Here is a 19,994-nt window from a genome sequence, read left to right as displayed (position 1 = left end):
AGCAGAATCATTGGCTGGGCGCAGTGGCTCACGGCTGTAATCCCAGCCGAGGCAGGTGGATCACCTGAGGTCAGGCGTTCAGGACCAGCCAGGCCAACATGGTGAAACCCTGTCTCCACTAATATACAAAAATTAGCTGGACATGGTGGCGCACGCCTGTAATCCCAGCTACCTCAGGAGGCTGAGGCAGGGGAATTGCTTAAAGCCAGGAGGTGGAGGTTGCAGTGAGCCAAGATCACGCCACTGCACTCCAGCCTGGGAGACAGAATGAGACTCCATCGCTAAATAAATAAATAAAGCAGCATCTAACACTATTGTTTAAACAAAGCAGTGTTGTTTTTATTTTTTAGAAAACTAGATTATCAGTTTATTACAAAGGCTAAAAGATACAAATGAACAGCCAGATTAAGAGAAAGATCCACAGGGAGAGGTCCAGAAGGATCCCAAGCACAGGACGTCCTTTCCCTATGGAGCTTTGGGCTGTGCCACCCTCCTGGCACTTGGGTGCATCCTGTTCACTACCCAGAAGCTCTCTGAACTTTTCATTCTTCAGGGTTTTTAAGGAAGCTTCATTGCAACAGCATGATTGATTAAATCATTGGCCACTGGTGATCAACTCAACCTTCAGCTCCTTGTTGTTTGTAATAGTAACAGTTTTACTGAGATACAGTTTACATACTGTAGAATTTACTCATTTAAATTGGCCAATGCAGTGAACTCTGGTGTATTTACAGATATGTGCAATCACCACCACAGTCAATTTCAGAACATTTTCATCACCACAAAGAGAAACTCTGCACCCTTTAGCTATCACTTCCCTATCCTCCCATCTCCCCAGCCCTGAGTAAGTACTGATCTACTTTCTGTCTCTATCAATTTGCCAATTCAGGACATTTCCTATAAATGGAAATTTCCTATAAATGGAATCAGATAATATGGCCAAATAATATTCCACTGTATGGATATACTACATTTTGCTTACTCATTCATCAGTTGATAAACATCTGGATTGTTTTCATCATTTAAACTCTGTTCTTTCATTTTCTAACAGGGACTGTTGTTCCACATGTACTTTACTTCTCCTATCAACTGAAACTCTTTAAATGTTCAAAATGTAACTAACGATTCCTTTGATCATCTATGGGCATCTATGCAACTAATATGATGCGTATTTTTGAGGAAGATGCTAATTCCCAATGCACCAAGAAACTCACATTTCCCCAGGAGCTTCTTTTATCTATTTCTCTACAGTTCTGTTCATTTTTTTCTCCCTGGAAAATTCCCAATTTTCATTAAATATCACTTTATTCATGTACTGGACATAATAACTGGTTAAAAACAGCTTTGGATAAGAATAATGCCTTGGTAGTCTTGCTAGGCTGCCTGGTGACTTCTGTCTTAGAACTTGGTGTTTTTTTTTTTTCTTTTTTTTTTTTTGAGATGGAGTCTTGCTCTGTTGCCCAGGCTGGAGTGCAGTGAGATGATCTTGGCTAACTGTAACCTCCACCTCCTGAGTTCAAGCGATCCTCCTGCCTCAGCTTCCTGAGCAGCTGGGATTACAGGCACATGCCACTACACCTGGCTAATTTTTATAATTTTTGGTAGAGATGGGGTTTTGCCATGTTGGCCAGGCTGGTCTCAAACTACTGACCTCAAGGTGATCTGCCCACCTCAGCCTCCCAAAATGCTGGGATTACAGGTGTGAGCCACTGTGCCCGGATCTGGTATTTTTTGTTTGTTTGTTTGTTTTGTTTATTTTTGAGACAGGGTCTTGCTCTGTTGCTCAGGCTGGAGTGCAGTGGCATGATCTCAGATCACTGCAATCTCCGCCTCCCAGGTTCAAGCAATTCTGCCTCAGCCTCCCGAGTAGCCGGGATTACAGGCACCCACAACCACGCCCATCTAATTTTTGTATTTCTTGGTGGAGATGGAGTTTCACTGTCGGTCAGGCTAGTCTCGAATTCCTGACCTTAGGTGATCTGCCTGTCTTGGCCTCCCAAAGTGCTAGGATTACAGGTGTGAGTCACCATGTCTGGCCGTTTTTCTTTTTTTTCCCCTGGGCTATAGTTTTTAGCAAATCATCTCCATTCCTATACTCCCTCCACCCCACCTGACTTTTTTGGGTTTTTTTTTTTTTTTATCTCCCTGGCTTGCCTTTGAATGACAGATCTAAGGAAATTGGACCTGCTTGTTAATTCTTACCCTCAGTTTTATCTCTGCCCAGCCCCATGCTCTCTGAACTTCATGATCTCCTCTATGAAGTCTTCTTCAGCCTCTGAACTCTCGCTCCTTCCTCTGGGTTTCCATGGCCCTGGCACACCTTCCTACTAGAGCATATAACGTAATTATCTAATGTTCTCTTTCTCTCATTAGACTATACCTCTAGTCTCTGTTCATCTTTGTATCTGCAGTACCTACACATCAGTGCTAGGTTTATTGTAAGGGCTCAGGGTCCACAATGTTATGCCACCACCATCAGTGTGGCTGTGTGGAATCCGGATCTTCAGGTAATTTTCCTGTGGTATTTGGTTGCCTTCTACTTGTGATTCTGTGATGGTGCTATGTTTCTTGTATGCACCTAAGTAGCATGTATTTGTCTTAAGACATCTTCCCAGGAAGCTGTTTTTCTTACTTTAGTTCTACTTCACTAACAAAGGACATGTAAAACAGGTGGGGCGTATCTGGGCCTCCATCCAGAGCCAGTTGGGTCATGTTCTAGGGGGAATATTTAAGCCTTAGCGATGTATTTTCATACTTAGTTCACTAGGTTGTAATCCTAAATATTTCTGGAATTGACATGCTTATTCATCTTTAAATAAAGAGTCCAGCTAGAGAAATGGGGGGAAACATAAGGGGTTTGGGCATATGTGTTTTGGGGGGAAGGTTCTGTTACCCCCATGAACTCTAATTTTAAAAATGCCTAAAACAGGGTGGGCGCAGTGGCCCACATCTGTAATCCTAGCACTTTGGGAGGCTGAGGCGGGTGGATCACCTGAGGTCAGGAGTTCGAGACCAGCCTGGTCAACATGGTGAAACCCTGCCTCCACTAAAAATACAAAAAATTATCCAGGCATGCTGGCACACGCCTGTAATCCTGGCTACTCAGAAGGCTGAGGCAGGAGAAGAATCACTTGAACCCAGGAGGCAAAGGTCTCAGTGAGCTGAGACTGTGCCACTGCACTCCAGCCTGGGCAATAAGAGCAAAACTCCATCTTCAAAAAAAAAAAAAAAAAAGAAACAAGAGAAAAGAAAGGTGGCATCCAAAGAAGTCTTCTCAAGTTATACTCAAACTGAAAAACCAGCATGAACAATATTTTTGTATATGTTACATACACATGTCACAGGGGTTCTGCCTGCTGAGACTGTTCACTTTTACTGACACCTTCTGAGTAAATGAGAACACAAAACCCTAGGTCCCAGAACAAGATGAGAACTAGCCTTACCTCCACACATGTCTGCATGTGGTGAGAAATGACTTTAGAAGCAAGTCTCAGAGCTACACTCTGAATTTCAGATCTAGAAAAATAAACAAACAAAAAAACACAAAATTACAATCGGACATATTTCATACACTGGCTTTTGCAGATAGTCTGTAATCCATGCAGAGGTGAACACTGAAAATCTCTACCTCCTGGTTACAAAAATGCCTCCGGAAGCAATCACCTTGTTGTTATTAACGCGAATCGCTGACATCATTCTATTGCTTGAGTTTAGAACTCTTAGGCTGAGGCTTAGAATGAAACACAGGACTTGAGACCTGAGGCCAGGACTGTGTGCAAGTTCATTACATAATGACTGATGGGACCATACATCTTACCAAGGTTGCACAGGAGGTATTGGGGGCAAACCTTTCATTGGAAGCAACATCCATCGTCCAGATCAAGAACTCCTTTGGGGTCAGATGGACACAGTGCTCCGTCTGGGGAAGCCACTCACCAGGGTCCATGCAGTGGAGAATTTTCAGTATCTGTGTAAGCCAAATCCACACACAAAAAAGAGAAATAAATACTCAGGGAAACGTCTCTAGAGGTTACATGATAATCAACTGTATCAACAAGAGGTCTACCTTTCAAAAGGCTCCCACTAACTTCTTATTTCCCCCATAATACATTTGGGAGACTGAGGCAGGGTGATGCAATGACTAACCAGAGGGCCTCTAGTGACTTGGGATGGGAGCCAGATACCTTGATTTCTAGGCCAGTGCCCTTTCCTTTTGATTATGCTTCCCAGGTGGCCATCTGCCCTCAAATAGCCATGTCAGCAAAGACTACCTCTAACACATTCTACAGTGAATTTTTAATGACCTGTTTCCTAAACATCCCAAAGTGGTTTGTTCTGTTTTTGGTTAATCTCTGCCATCAATACCCCTATCATCAAAAGCTTTTCTTGGTGCCCTTCTAGGTATGACGCCATGCCAACCACCATACAAAGAGAGTCCTGGCCGGGCGCGGTGGCTCAAGCCTGTAATCCCAGCACTTTGGGAGGCCGAGACGGGCGGATCACAAGGTCAGGAGATCGAGAACATCCTGGCTAACACGGTGAAACCCCGTCTCTACTAAAAATACAAAAAAAAAAAAAAAAAAAAAACTAGCCGGGCGAGGTGGCGGCGCCTGTAGTCCCAGCTACTCGGGAGGCTGAGGCAGGAGAATGGCGTGAACCCGGGAGGCGGAGCTTGCAGTGAGCTGAGATCTGGCCACTGCATTCCAGCCTGGGTGACAGAGCGAGACTCCGTCTCAAAAAAAAAAAAAAAAAAAAAAAAAAAAAAACAAAGAGAGTCCTTATCCACTGGATGCTGAATCTACTTCCTATTGCCCCTGTAGAGCCCAAACCCAATCTTGCCTTCATGATCCTGCCATTCCAGTGGCTCACAAAAGAATGTGGGGAGTGGAAAGGGCCAGCCAGTACATTGGAGACTTTACCTTGCAGAAGCATTCTGGGTGATTTTCCTTCATGGCCAACAATAAGAACTTCTCTCCCATGTTGCACAGCAAGGGTGGCAGACCCTTCTCTCCAAGTCCAGAGGCTGCTGACAAGAACTTTTCCAAGAGGGCTTCCAGTGTCAGTGAGCGCACTTCAGGGAAGGCAGATTCTAACAGCTGAGAGAAAGAGATGGGGACGTCCCTCTCCCGCTCTCCACTCTGGGCTGCTGCAGCCCACACTGCAGCAATGGTTAGTCTGGTGAGGCTCTGGAGGTACTGGGGCAGGCCTGGCGCCTTGAAGGCACAAGGGAATCCTGTTATCAGCTCTGATCCTGAGATAATCCCTCCGACTTCCTCCCAGAAGCCAAGACTCTCCAGAACTAAGAAGCAAAAAAAGCAAAGGGAAAGAGATAATCACTTTAATTTTCCACAAAAGGACATGACAGAATGAAGACTGAATCCACTGCGTGAGGCCATCAGATGTCTCCCATAAGCAGATTTCAAACACTGTCATAAGTGAGTGGCCCTCAAAGGTTCAGACTTCTAGTCCGCAACCATTTCCATTTAGGTAATGTATAATTTTTCCAACAGGGGTACAAAGGAATTACTATTAGAAGATGCGTTCCTGGCACCCCTCCTCAACATTTAATAAATATAAACTCAGTGACCTCTTATCACTGAGCCTCAAAGCTGACCAAGAGAAGAGGACGTCTAGTATAAACTTCCTTCAGGGGCTATGCTTCCCTCTGTAACACCCCTTCCCAGAAGCTCTTGGTTGAACCCTATAGTACTCTGGAGCTCATGAGACAGTTTATTCCATTGTCAAAAAGTTGTTTTTGTGTTTTTACTCATTAGCCTAATGCCACATTTTGAGGCTCCCAATGACAGCTCCTTAGGCATTTGATTACAATTCTTGTGTCCCCTCTGTCTTCTCCAGATGAAACATTCCTAATTCCTTCCCCAAATGATGGGGTCACCATCTCTCATTATTCTAGCTGCTTTCCTGTGGACATGCCTCACCCTCTCTTAAAGGATGGCCCATAGGCTGGATCACAAATCTCCTGCACGGTTTGACCCACAGGACTATTACTTTCCCTGTTCTGAACTGGAGTTGCATCACACTTGTTGACTCATATGGAGCACAAAATCAACTGAAACCACAGCCCTTCTTTTTTGACATGGTCTACTGATGGTGGTGAGTCATCTTTCTCCCACTTTGTACTCAGTACTTAGGCCAAGATGTGTTTTCTTTGTTTGTTTATTTTAAGCCCAAGTATATCCCTGTTAAATTTTATCTTCCTGTTAAGTTTTATGGTCTGCCTTTCATTTGCCGAGATCTTTTCATATTCTCAGTTCTGATTAAAAAAATAAAAAAACCCAAAAACTTATTGCCTGCTAACTATGTGGTGGGAGCTAAATAAGATCACTGCCCTTAAGGAGTTTATAGTCAGCCTAGTTTGAGAAAGAGAAATGCATGAACACATAATTCCAATATACTGGTATAAATGATAACCCAAGTCTCAAAGAAGAAGAGAGGTGACAATGTGTTAGGACCACCAAAGGCAGGGGAACCAGCTGAGCAAAGGCTCAACGAAGGCAGAATGGACCATATGGGGAACTACAGGCCATCCCATAACACTGGAGCATAAAATTAGAGGTGGGAAAGGGCAGGAGATGAGGCCAGGGAAGAAATGTGGCTAGAGTACAGAAAGCCTTCTAGACAATGTGAAGCAGCTAGTTCTGTATGCAAGGGAATGCCACTGAGGGGTTAGTTTAAGCAATAAGGTCAGGGGCCCATTTTCACTGAAGTGCTCTTATTGTTGAGGGGGCAATATTAGAGGCAGGGAGACCAGTTACAACACTACTGCACCGTAGTCCAGGAGAGAAATAAATGACGAGGGCCTAAAGTTCAGAAGGAATCGGGAGAAGGTGGGTTTAAGAAACACTGAAGGTCTGAAGCCAAGGTGATCATTTAAAAAGGTAGAAAAGAAAGAAAAAAAACTACGGAAGGGATAAAACTGGCAGGACTAGGGAATGAGGGTGCGGACTAGGGGAGGAGTCTTGGGTACCTCCCAGCACCCAGTTCTTCACACATGTTCATCATCTAATAGAAGTTGGGTAAACCAGCTGGGCCTGGTGGCTCACGCCTGTAATCCCAACGTTTTGGGAGCCCAAGGTGGGAGGACTGCTTGAGCCCAGGAGTTTGAGACCAGGCTGGACAACATTGTGAGAATCTATTTCTACAAAAAATAAAAAGTTAGCTGGGTGGGAGATCACTTGAGCCCAGGAGGTGGAGGATGCAGTGAGCCATGATGCTGACACTGCACTCCAGCCTGGGCAACAAAGTGAGACCCTATCTCAAAAACGCATACAAATACACAGGAATGCCTAAATGCCCACAATCAAATAATTACTAAAATTTATGTGGGTAAGGTGGAGGGCAGAGGCCTTCGGTGAGCAGGCTCCCTGCTGGCCCTTGCTTCAAACGCTCTTCAAGGCTCTCACCAATTCATTAACTAGCCCTCTTTGGTTTGCGTCATACCCCAGTTATGAATCCTCTTAATTGTACCATTCTGTCCATGAAGTTTTATCTACAGGAACTTAGGACAGACTTCACCAAATGCCTTGCCAAAATTTAGATATTATATTCATAGCATTCTCTGATAAACCCTGACAACTGTACCCATAATGTTAACAAGTTTATCCTGGATTGGCTTACCAGAGAGCATTTAAGTGATATGCATTTACAGCTAATAAAACACTGTTTATATTTATCATCTCATTATAACTCAGAGAACTCTGCCGACTTCTAGAAAACTAACATAAACATAATGCAAATGTAAAACATTAAGGTAACAGAAAAATTTATTTGAAATCGAAAATTTGCATAGACTTGCAATAATTTGAGATTTAAAAATATACAATATTTATGTAACACATCAAATTGTTTCAAAGTCTGCCACAGGGGCCAAAACGAGGACTAGACTTGGGCTCCAATATGATGGGATCCCAGGGAGGCCATCATATTTTTTTTTTTTTTTTGAGACAGAGTCTCACTCTCTTCCAGGCAGAAGTACAGTGGTGCAATCTTGGGTCACTGCAACCTCCACCTCCAGGGTTCAAGCGATTCTCCTGCCTCAGCCTCCTGAGTAGCTGGGATTACAGGCACACACCACCACTCCCAGCTAATTTTTGTATTTTTAGTAGAGACAGGGTTTCGCCATGCTGGACAGGCTGGTCTCGAACTCCTGACCTTGTGATCCGTTTGCCTCAGCCTCCCAAAATGCTGGGATTACAGGCGTGAGCCACCATGCCTGGCCACACCTCTACTCTTAACTCAGACATTGCAGAATTCCTAGCTCACAAGGAGGCATCTTTTTATTTTTAAATTTTTTTGAGACAGAATCTCCCTCTGTCACCCATGCTGGAGCGCAGTGGCACAACCTTGGCTCACTGCAACCTTCGCCTCCCCGATTCAAGTGATTCTCCTGCCTCAGCCTCCAGAGTAGCTGGAAATACAGGCACGCGCCACCACACCTGGCTAATTTTTGTATTTTTAGTAGAGACAAGGTTTAACCATGTTGTCCAGGCTGGTCTCAAACTCCTGACCTCAAATAATCCACCCACCTTGGCCTCCCAAAGTGCTGGGATTACAGGTGTGAGCCACTGAGCCCAGCCAGGCAGGCATCTTTATAAAGCAGTGAGGGAAACCCTGGGCAGTTGGGATCTTCAACCTCTGTGTCATCTCTGTTTCAGTGTCTAAAAACCGAATCTCATAATAATTTAATAATAAGAAGAGCACAGTACTATCGTCTCCAGGTACCATTTCCCTATCCTTCCTACCCACTGCTGCTAGAGGACAACATTATATTCAAAAGGAATTTCATTTGTTTGGCACAGTCAGAAATCTGCTCTTAAAACTGTAATTAACAACAGGAAGAACTATCTGGGTTGTTCTGGATATAGTCCAGGCTGAGTGTAAGTGTAGTCTGCTGGACTTGAGAGCTGGACACCCAGACCCACTTGCCTGGTCTGGGGCCTTAAGAAGGGATGATATCACCAGGAAGCCAGGGAATGAAGGCACTACCCAAAAGAAGGAGGAGATGGGGAGCAAGCATGCTGATGAGGTGAATGAACGGAGACATTCCTTAGGGACTTCTTGACCTACATTGCCTGTGACTTCAGTATTAACTTTGTAAGTATTTCCTAAGCATATACAGGTTGAACATCTCTAATCTGAAAATCTGAAATCTAAAATGCTCTAAGATCAGAAACTTTTTACGTGTTGAAATGGTGCCACAAGTGGAAAATTCCGCATCTGACCTAATGCAGTCAACACACAGATGCAGTTTATTCAGTGACCCCAAGGGAAAAATAAAATCACCTTCCAGTTATATGTATAAGGTATGTATGAAACATAAATGAATTTTGTGTTTAGATTTGGGTTCCACCCCAAGATATCTCATTATATATGCAAATATTAAAAAAAAAAAAACCCCAAACCTGAAATCTGAAACATGTCGGGTCCCAAGCATTTTGGGTAAAGCATGCTTAACTGTATTAGGTACTTGGGAGATATAGAGATGCAGAGCTGAGAAAGAAAAAGATCTGCTTCAAAGAGCTTTAAGACCAATGGAAGGACAAAGAACAAGTACACAATAATAACTATAAAAATCTGGCTCGGCGCAGTGCCTCACGCCTGTAATCTCAGCACTTTGGGAGCCTGAGGCGGGCAGATCACCTGAGGTCAGGAGTTTGAGACCAACCTGACCAACATGGTAAAACCCCGTCTCTACTAAAAAAAAATACAAAAATTAGCTGGGCGTGATGGCAGGCGCCTATAATCCCAGCTACTCAAGAGGCTGAGGCAGGAGAATCGCTTGAACCCAAAAGGTGGAGTTTGTAGTGAGCCAAGATAGGGCCACTGCACTCCAGCCTGAGCAATAGAAGAGACTCTCTCAAAAACACCACCACCAACAAAAACCTATAAAAATCACAAAATGTTTAGTGTCCTAAAATTGTTACTAATAAGAGCTGAAATTTGGGCTGGGCGCGGTGGCTTACGCCTATAATCCCAGCCACTTTGGGAGGCCAACGTGGGCAGATCACCCAAGGTCAGGAGCTTGAGACCAGCCTGACCAACATGGCGAAACCCCATCTCTACTAAAAATACAACAATTAGCCAGGCGTGGTGGTGCATGCCTGTAATCCCAGCTACTCGAGAGGCTGAGGCAGGAGAACTGCTTGAACCTGTGAGATGGAGGTAGCAGTGAGCCGAGATTGTGCCACTGTACTAGAGCCCCCCCAAAAAAAAAATGGCCGGGCGCGGTGGCTCAAGCCTGTAATCCCAGCACTTTGGGAGGCCGAGACGGGCGGATCACGAGGTCAGAAGATCGAGACCATCCTGGCTAATACAGTGAAACCCCGTCTCTACTAAAAAATACAAAAAACTAGCCGGGCGACGTGGCGGGCGCCTGTAGTCCCAGCTACTCAGGAGGCTGAGGCAGGAGAATGGCTTAAACCCAGGAGGCGGAGCAGTGAGCTGAGATCTGGCCACTGCACTCCAGCCTGGGCGACAGAGCGAGACTCCGTCTCAAAAAAAAAAAAAAAAAGAAAAAAAAATGCTGACATTTGTTGAGTATTTACGTGTCATGTACTATTACGTAATTATAACATATTACATACCCATGATTTAATGCTATGAATAAAAATTACTTCTATTTTATTTATTTTTTTGAGACAGAGTCTCTGTCACCCAGGCTGGAGTGCAGAGCAGTTCACTGCAATGTCTGCCTCCCAGGTTCAAGCAATTCTCCTGCCTCAGCCTCCCAAAGTGTTGGGATTACAGGCGTGAGCCACTGTGCCCAGCCAAAAATTACTTTTAGAATTTATACTTGTTGATATTATTCGGAGCACCTAGACAAGTATTAACTCATTAATGAGGTAGGCTCTATTATTATTATCATTCCCATTTTACAGATGAGGAAACAGAGAGGTTAAGTCACTCGCTCAAGGTCACTAAGAAAAAGGCAGGTAAAGAGAAAACATACTAAAACCATACGAAAGACCAAAATGAATGTGATGGCACTGATATTCTACTGGAAGAAATGGAAAAAGGGCTTTCAAGAGGGAACACAATTTAAGGTGGGCCCTGAGGCTGCACAGGTGCCTCACTGGGAGAGGAGAGGAAAGCGCAAACGTGCCAGGGAGAGTTAGGAGAGAACAGGCACAGAGAGACCTTTAAATAAGTTTGCTGAATTAATGTGTCAACAGAGGAGCAGCAGGAGAGGCTAGATCTAGAGCCCAAAGGGAGACAATTATCAAGTGATACTCATTTAGGCATTTTCTCCAAACTGCTGCTTGGAAAAAATATTCTGTTTGTGCAGCAACTCTGACTCAAGGAGATGCCCTGAAGGGCTTGTGAAACCACGAACTGCTACCTCGACCTCACCCCAGAGTTTCTGATTCTGGAGGTCCTGGGATGGGGCTGATGATTTGCATTTTCAACAAGCTCACAGGTGAAGCTGCTGCTGCTGATCCAGGTATTTTAAACACCACTGCCCTCAAGTGAAGGTAATGACTAAGGATATTAAAACCACACATGCCTGAATCCCACTCTTGTAGATTCTGATTCAGTTGGTTTCAAATTGGGCGCAGACAGCTGTAATCTTAAAAACTGGCAGGTAATTCTGCTCTGCACCCCAGCTGAGAACCACACTCCTCAGGGCCAACTTTCGCGCGGTTGGCAGGGTTTATGGGTGGGTAGGGCGCTGAAGTTCCAAGCAGAGCATGGCTGATTCCAGCGCAGGACTTCACAGTAGTGAAGAACTAGAAAATTCACCATGCCCCAATTTCTCTTTCAAATAAAAACACCAAAGGAGAGAAAATAACCAAGAATTCGAAAGAATGAATCCGCACTATAAATGTTCCTGGCAGGCAGGCCGGCCACCTGGCCAGACCTTCAGCAATGTAAACACTGGCTCGCTATGTGCAGGTTCTGCTCTAGGTCTAGATGTAGAAGTGAATTAGACTCAGCTTTGCTCTCATGGAGCTCCAACTGGGTGGGGACCACAGGAACCACATTCCTCTATTCCATCTCAGTACCCAGAGTGAGAGGGTCTCTAGGTGGAACAGAAGGTTGGAGGCAGGAATGTCCAATACTTCAGCATAAGCTACTGCAGCAACTAATAAAGAAATGCTGCTTTTCTCTTGCACAGTGGTTCTCGGCCCAGGAAGCACACTACATTCATCTGAGAGCTTTAGAAAAATACTTATGTCAGGGGACACTTGACCGCATCTCTGGGGTGAGATCTGGCAGTCTAATTTTAAAGTGACCTAGGTACAGCAGGGATTGACGGCTACTGTTTCAGTGGTAAAGTCTGTTTCCCACTGCAGGGAGAGTTCATCAAAGGATTTTCACAACCAAGACTTTTCCCTGGTGCAACAACGTTTGTGTCCTGCCATAAAGAGTCTAGATGAACATGTGGTACTTATTTTCATTTCTATGAGTGCCCTTCATTGTAGGACACAAATAACTGAAGTTAGATCCAGTCTGAAGTTTAGCAGCCTTCTTCTTTAGCAGATTGTAATTTTTCAACCTTCTTTGCCTTTTTATTAAAAAAAAAGAAAGAAAGAAAAGAGACAGTTTATTACAAGCTGGTCTCGAACTCCTAGGCTCAAGTGAGCCTCCCACATCTGTCTCCTGAGTACCTGGGACTACAGGTGCATGCCACCACACCCATCTGAAATCTTACCTTTTCTACTTGCAACCTCAACTTTGACTGATTTGAGTTTCTTCTTTGTTGGAAAGTCCAAATGTTTGAGTGAAAGAATGAAGTTCCTGTTTTAATGGCCCCATCATATTTTTCCTAAGTTAGAGTGATTTTTTTCTAACTCTTCCTGGCTGGAGCTTTTTTCAGCCCTCCTTGTTTGGGAAGTCTTTGCACTTTCCCACCAGTGCAATCATCTCAGCCACTCAAGTATGTGTGACTGATTCTTGCATCCAATTTGATTTCATTTTTGGAATTAACTTTTTTTTTTTTTTTTTTTCACTCTTCGGAGCAAGTATATTTCTGGCCTTCAAGGGAATGGCTGAATGGCTGGATTCACATGGAAGGACAATACCTCCTACTGTGCCATGTCCTGGTTCCCTGGAGAAGTAATTCCTAAAGAAATGTCACAATGTGGCAGACTGGTATAAGTTGCCAGCTTATATTTTGCAAAGGATGTTAAAAACCTACTATTATCATTTCATGAAAGAAAGTCTCTTATGCTCCGAAAGGGAAAAAATCATAGTGTCATCATAAAAGATAATTCAAAGAAATTTGTTTTTAAGAAAAAGATGTAGCCAGGCATCGTGGCATGCACCTGTAGTTCCAGCTAGCTGGGAGGCTGAGGGAGGAGGATTGCTTGAGCCCAGGAGTTTGAAGCTACAATGTGCTATCAGCACACCTGTGAAGAGCCATTGCACTTCAGCCTGGGTAACGTAGTGAGACCCCATCTCTAAAAACTAAAAACTAAGGAAAAAAAAAAAAAGACAAATTTGCTATAGTATCATTTTGCTATAGTTTCCTTGTGCCATGGGCTGGTGAAATCACCAGGAAGCAGCACTAGTGAATTACAGCTTTGAAGAAGTTGATAAAAGCTTCTTGAGGCTAGTCTGTTTGGATGGCATAACTATTAGGAACCTCTGTTCTCAGGAAGAAACTGAAGGAACTTTGCAGAGTCCTTCATGGCACTAAGGAGTGTCTTGCATGAAGGAGTATGGTGGCCCATTCACACACACAGTTCCTTTGGTAGTACCACATGTGTTATCTTAGTAGTTTTTGGTTCTTTGTTAGGTTGGAGATTCCAGTGTAATGCCTGCAACCTAACAGTCACTGTGAAAGTTAACTTTAGATATCGAAACTGCCACTCCCTAACTAACCAAGGGAGAGTGCTAATTTCAACAGGCTGCTGAAAGAAGATTTAACAGTAGCACAGACCTTGAGCAGGGATGGCATCATACTTAGCATGTTCTGTTCTATTATTTAGGGCAGTCTGTCTCCTCCCTAGAGGAGAAGCATAACCCCAAAGGGAAGGCCTGTGGGCCATTCACCTTTGCTCTTCTGAGCTATTCATTCAGGCTTGTTAAATTTTTAAAAAATCAATATAATTTTTAAAAGATGCACGTTAATCTAAATAGCTTTAACAAGGGCATTCTGAAAAAAAAAGTGGATAATATTACCACATAATTACGGATACAGTGAAGTTACACCACAACAGCATTTAATTTAGGTGAATTTAACTTTAGGTGTGGCCAGGGGTGGGGAAGGAATAATAATTAGAGAGGGCAGTTTCCCCTGGCATTCCAATCAGTGATCAATGTCCCATGTAGGGTTGCTGTACTGTTACCTCAGACCAGCGGTTCTCAAACTTGAGCTGCTCACCCCGAGTTTCTAATTCAGTAAGTCTGGGGCAGGGTCCCCCAAAAGTTACATTTCCTAATTAAATTCCCAGGTAATGCTGATGCTGCTGGTGCAGGGACCGCACTTTTAGGGCCTCCACCTCAGACCATCTGAGCTCATCCGTGCTTTCCATAGTGCAAACATCTTGCCATGCTGAATGTGTGTAATTCTAGTGTTTAATGGTACTTGTTTTTGTACACCATGGCCCTTCATCATAAGTCGACCCCTTCATCTAGTATTCAACCAAAGAGCTCCTGCATATTATACAGTCCCTGGCCTTCTGATCGTCTTGTGTCAAAATAAAAAGGGCAAGAAAGAAAAAATGTAAGGCCCAGAATGACAACATTTCCTTGGTCCCAGCAAAGATGGCTACGGGGGAGGCAAAGTCCCAGTAATCATACACAACTTGTTCTATTTAGAAGCAGCAGTCAGTATCCGTGAAGGCAGAAAGATCCTCCTCAGGACTGAGAAGACCAACCCAACAACAAAAAAATGGTTTCACCACTACAAAGTGTCACTTATAAGGATACTGTGCAAATGGCAGTGATACTGGTTGTGCCACCATGGAAGGTCATTTGCCACTAAGTCTCAGAAGAAGATTCCTCATTCTGTCTGAACTTGCACATGTTATTCCCTCTGCCTCAAAGGAATGTATGAATGAACAAACGAGTGAATTTCTCCTTTGCAGACATAATTGTTATAAACTTTTCTCTATCTTCTCCTTTCTCTCCCAGTATCTTCAACCTCCTTAAAAAAGTAGCAGATGAAAAAATACAGAGCAGGCTTCATTTTTTTTTTTTTTTTTTTTGGAGATGGAGTCTCACTCTGTTGCCCAGGCTGGAGTACAGTGGCACAATCTTGGCTCACTGCAACCTCCGCCTTTTGGGTTCAAGTGAGTCTCCTGCCTCAGCCTCCCGAGTAATCGGGATTACAGGCGCCAGCCATCAAGCCTGGCTAATTACTGTATTTTTAGTAGAGACAGGGTTTCGCCATTTTGGCCAGCCTGGTCTCGAACTCCTGACCTCAAGTGATCCGCCCACCTCAGCCTCCCAAAGTGCTGGGATTACAGGCATTAGCCATTGTGCCTGGCCCAGACTTCACTTTCAGTGCATAGGGAGACAGCCTGCTTTTTCTATTTCAAAGAATTGTAGCGTTGGTTAGAGCTCTGTAATCAGATCCAACAAAAGTTTTTATCTGAAATGGTGGATAAACTGGTTCTAAAAATAATCACACATGATAATTTGTACACTCTTAATGTTGATGTCCTGTCATGCAATTTCTCAGTTAAAAAATTATATTTTTAGAGAAAAGGAAACCATAGGAACAACAACAACAACAAAATAAAATGACTTAATAAATCTTGGCTTCTCCTTATCAAAGGGAAATTCCATTTTTCCATTTAATCCTTGACCCGCCCAGTAAACTGTAATCCTGACCCCAGGGGCTCTTCCAGTTACAAACATGTTGAATGACCTGGTGGAGGGATTTGGAAACTAACTTTGTCTCACCCTGAACTAGTACTGGTTGTTTATTTCTTGCCTAGGTTTGTTTCTGGTTCTCTGAACCCCATCATCTCTGCTTACACAGGTGCAGCCCCCATCACACACACTCCTTGGAAAACATCCCTACTTTCCCTTGTCCCTGCATATTCTCAAAGGCATGTATTTTTCAAGTGTAGGATTCCCAATCGGCTGCTGAGGAAGGAGGATGTGCTTCCGAGGATACTCTGAAGACTATCCTGGTAGCCCATAAAATCAAAACATATCCTCTCTGGCTTGGGAGACAGCAGAGGCAGAAGAGCTCAAAGGATCTGGGTAGGCTAAAGATGAGCTCACCAGGCCCTGGGTGTGACCCACAGCTTTTACTATTGCCTCCACCCACCATCCCATCTCAGCCTTTGCCCAACACAGGGAGGAAGTCCAGAACTACTGTGGATAAACACATGACAACTCAAAGACACAAACATAGTTAATTCTAAGCATACACTACTTCTGGTTTCCTTTCCTCTTTTCTTTCTCCTTTCTCCTTTCCCCTTTCCCCTTTCCTTTCCTTTCCCGTCCCCCCCTCCCTTCTCTCTCTCTCCGTCTCTCTGTCTCTCTCTCTCTCAATCTTTCTTTTTTTGAGACAGGGTCTTACTCTTGTTACCAGGCTAGAGTGCAGTGGTATGACTGCATGCAGCTCACTGCAGCCTTCCCGGGCTCAGGAAGCAATGGAAATGAGCCTGGGAGGTGATTCTCCTAACTCAGCCTCAGTCCCAGGGAACTGGGACTACAGGCACAAGCCCCCATGCCTGGCTAATTTTTTGTATTTTCTGTAGAGATGGGGTTTTGCCATGTTGCCCAGGCTGGTCTTGAACTCCTGGGCTCAAGCAATTCACCTGCCTTGGCCTCCCAAAGTATTGGTACTACAGGTGTGAGGCACTGCGCCCGGCCTCCTGGTTCTTTTGGTGAACTGGTCCTAAGAACAGGATTGGGAATCAGAAATTCGTCCACCATGACCCTGTTTAATTTAAACTCTAACTCACAAAGGACCTGGGGCTTCTCTTCCACACTTAGTCCATGGGATACCGCAAAACCAACTTGGGAGTCAATTGCTAACTGGGAGGATTCCTTTACATAATGGGCTTACTTCTGTTGCCTCACCTGTAATAAGAGACACTAGGATCACCCATCTCAGTCCCTTGCTAGTGCTACCATTTAGTTCTGGGAATGCCCCTGGGGTTGAGGGTCTGTAGAATCTAAGACTGAAGAGGTTCCTGGCACCAATGAATTGTAGACCAAATCATCAGTGATGTTGCAAGGTGTAGTATACAGCTGCTAGCAAAATCCAACAAAATCTGGTTGTACTAGGAGTGTCCCTATTTTAATGTGAAGTCCAGCCCCAACATGGAGAGAGGACTTAGGTTAATTCTGCCAGGTAATCAATGGAAATGAATCTGGGAGTCAGGATCCAGCTGCTTCCACCCTGGATATGATGGCCATTCATTTCTTTGTTCTTGCTATCAGTTTTATCTCTTGATAAGCTGCTGTTCTCCCAATGTTGGCTTTTTCTTGTAATGTGACTTTTCATAATTTTTATGACATTTACCCCAATCTTCTGAGTGTATGACGCCCACTTTACAGTTGAAGAACCAAAAGGTTTCAAGACAAGGTGACAGAAGTGATTTTTGCTTCTGCCTATAAAAGATTAACCATTACAGGAATTGTCCTTCTACCATAAACAATGAGAAAACTGAACAAAATGTATGAAATCATTGTTTTTAATCATTGGATACAAGCAATGCAAGACTCAACAAGAAGACAACAATAAGGCAAGCTTTACAACTGCCTGAGCTTACTGCCAAGAGGGAATTTCTAAGCCCTAGTACAGAGAGGAGGAACTCAGAGCCCAGAGATCTTGCTCAGTTGAAAAGATGAGAGATCAGAGTTTGGGAAGACTCAGGCAGCTGGAATTTGTGGGGTACAATATCGGAGAGAACAAATCTGTATAGTGAGAGAGCTCTGGAGATCTGTAATCCAACCAATCCTAAGTAACTCAACTGTGTGTAAAACAAAGTCCAACACTTTAAAGAATAAAACAAATCCAACACCCAATGACATAAAATTAACATTGTCTGGTATCTGATAAAAAATTTTAAGCATGCAAAGAAGTAGCAAAGTATAACCCATAACCAGGAGAAAAAATAATTTAAAAATATCCTAAAATGACAGCAATAATGAAATTAGAAACAAGAACATGAAAACAGTTATGTACGCCTGCTACATATGGTCAAGAATCTAGAGGAAGACTGAACATGATAAAGGGAGATACAGAAGATATAAAAAGGACACAAATGAAACTTCTAGAGATGAACAATACAAGATCTACAATTAAAAAAAATTCACTAGATGAAAATAACAGTAGAGGCTGGGTATGGTGGCTCACATCTGTAATTCTAGCACTTTGGGAGGCCAAGGGAGGAGGACTGCTTAAGCCTAGGAGTTCAAGACCATTTGGGCAACATAGTGAGACCCTACATCATTTTTCTTAAAAGAAAACAGTAGCAGGTTATACACTGCAAAAGAAAAAGTTTGTGAATTTAGAGTCACAAAAGTTGAAGCTATCAAAAGTAAAACAGATTTAAAAAAAAAAGAGCATCAGCGATATATGGGACAACTTCAAGGGACTTAAGTTACATTTGAATGGAATCACAGAAAGAAAGGAAAAACAGGAAGAGATGGAGGAAATATTTAAAGCAATAATGGTGTTGGGGGCTGGGCACGGTGGCTCACGTCTGTAATCCCAAACTTTGGGAGGCCAAGGTAGGAGGAGTGCTTGAACCCTGGAGTTCAACCAACCTGGGCAACATAGCAAGACCTTGTCTTTACAAGAAATTTAAAAATTAGGGCATGGTGGCATGTGCCTGTAGTCCCACTTACTCGGGAGGTTGGGGTTGGAGGATTTCCTAAGCCCAGGAGTTTGAGGCTGCACTAAGCCATGATCGTGCCACTGCACTCCAGCATGGGAGACAGTGCAAGACCCTGTCTCTAGAAATGAACAAACAAACAAAAAATGATGCTGAAAAACTGGATATCCATAAGAAAAAAATAAAAAAAAGAATGCCAACCATATCTCATGATACACATGAAAATTAACTTGAGATAGATTACAGATCTAAATGTTAAATGCAAAACTACAAAAATTTAGAAGAAAAAGGAGGGAACATCTTTGTGACCTTGGAATAGGCAAGAACTTCTTAACTAGGGCATAAAAAGTATAAAACACACACACAAAAAAGGATAAAGTTGACCTTATCAAAATTAAAAATGTCTGCTCTTCAAAAGACACTGTTAAGAAAATGAAAAGGCAAGTCACAGATTCACAGCCACAAATTCAAAGGAGTACACAATAGAACCTATTAGAGCTAATAAGTAAGTTCAGCAATGTTGCAGGATAAAAGATCAACATACAAATTATCAATTGTAGTTCTATACAGTAACAATGAACAATCCAAAAATGAAATTAGGAAAATAAATCTAACAGCATCAAAATAGGAACAAATTAAATTATTTAACGAAAGATGTGCATGACATATATGTGCCATGAAAACTATAAAACACCCACTGAAATAAATTAAAGATACCTAAATCAATGGAAAGACATTCATTGTTCGTGGATTTAAAGACATCATATTGTTATGATGGCAGTACTCTTCAAATTCATCTACAGATTTAATCCCTATCAAGATTCTAGCTGGCTTTTTCTTTCCTCCCTCCCTCCCTCCCTCCTTCCCCTCCTTTTTTTTTTTCAAAACAAGCTGATCCTAAAATTCATATGAAAATGCAAGGAACTCAAAATAGGCAAAGCAATGTTGAAAAATGAAGAAAGAGGACTGACACATCCTGATTTCAAGTTACTATGAAGTAATGGCAATCAAGACAGTGTGCTCCTAGCATAAGGACAGATATATAGATCAATGGAATATAATTAAGAATCCAGAAACAAACCCCTAATTTACGGTCAACTGACTTTTTGACAAGGGTGTCAAGACAATTCAATGGAGAAAGGATAGTCTTGAAATACAGTGCTGGGACAAATGGATAGTCACATATGCCAAAGGAATGAGGTTGAATCTGTACCTCATACCAGA

The 19,994-nt window shown here is 43.1% G+C and overlaps 1 protein-coding gene across 7 annotated transcripts in view; it reads right to left on the bottom strand.

Moving 5' to 3' along the window:
• The window catches only part of THADA (THADA armadillo repeat containing), a 349,614-nt gene that overhangs the window by 52,512 nt on the left and 277,108 nt on the right, over positions 1–19,994 (bottom strand). For all 7 annotated transcript variants that reach the window (XM_030921220.1, XM_030921218.1, XM_030921223.1 and 4 more), the window contains 3 exons: positions 4,920–5,299; positions 3,849–3,967; positions 3,444–3,516 (listed from right to left, as the gene is read on the bottom strand). In XM_030921220.1, coding sequence (XP_030777080.1) covers positions 3,444–3,516; positions 3,849–3,967; positions 4,920–5,299 — 572 coding nt within the window. The remainder of the gene's footprint in view (positions 1–3,443; positions 3,517–3,848; positions 3,968–4,919; positions 5,300–19,994) is intronic.

The sequence above is a fragment of the Rhinopithecus roxellana genome, chromosome 17 (genome assembly GCF_007565055.1).
Source record: "Rhinopithecus roxellana isolate Shanxi Qingling chromosome 17, ASM756505v1, whole genome shotgun sequence".
NCBI classification, from domain to species: Eukaryota; Metazoa; Chordata; class Mammalia; order Primates; family Cercopithecidae; genus Rhinopithecus; species Rhinopithecus roxellana.
This window is presented reverse-complemented; position numbering and strand designations above follow the sequence as displayed.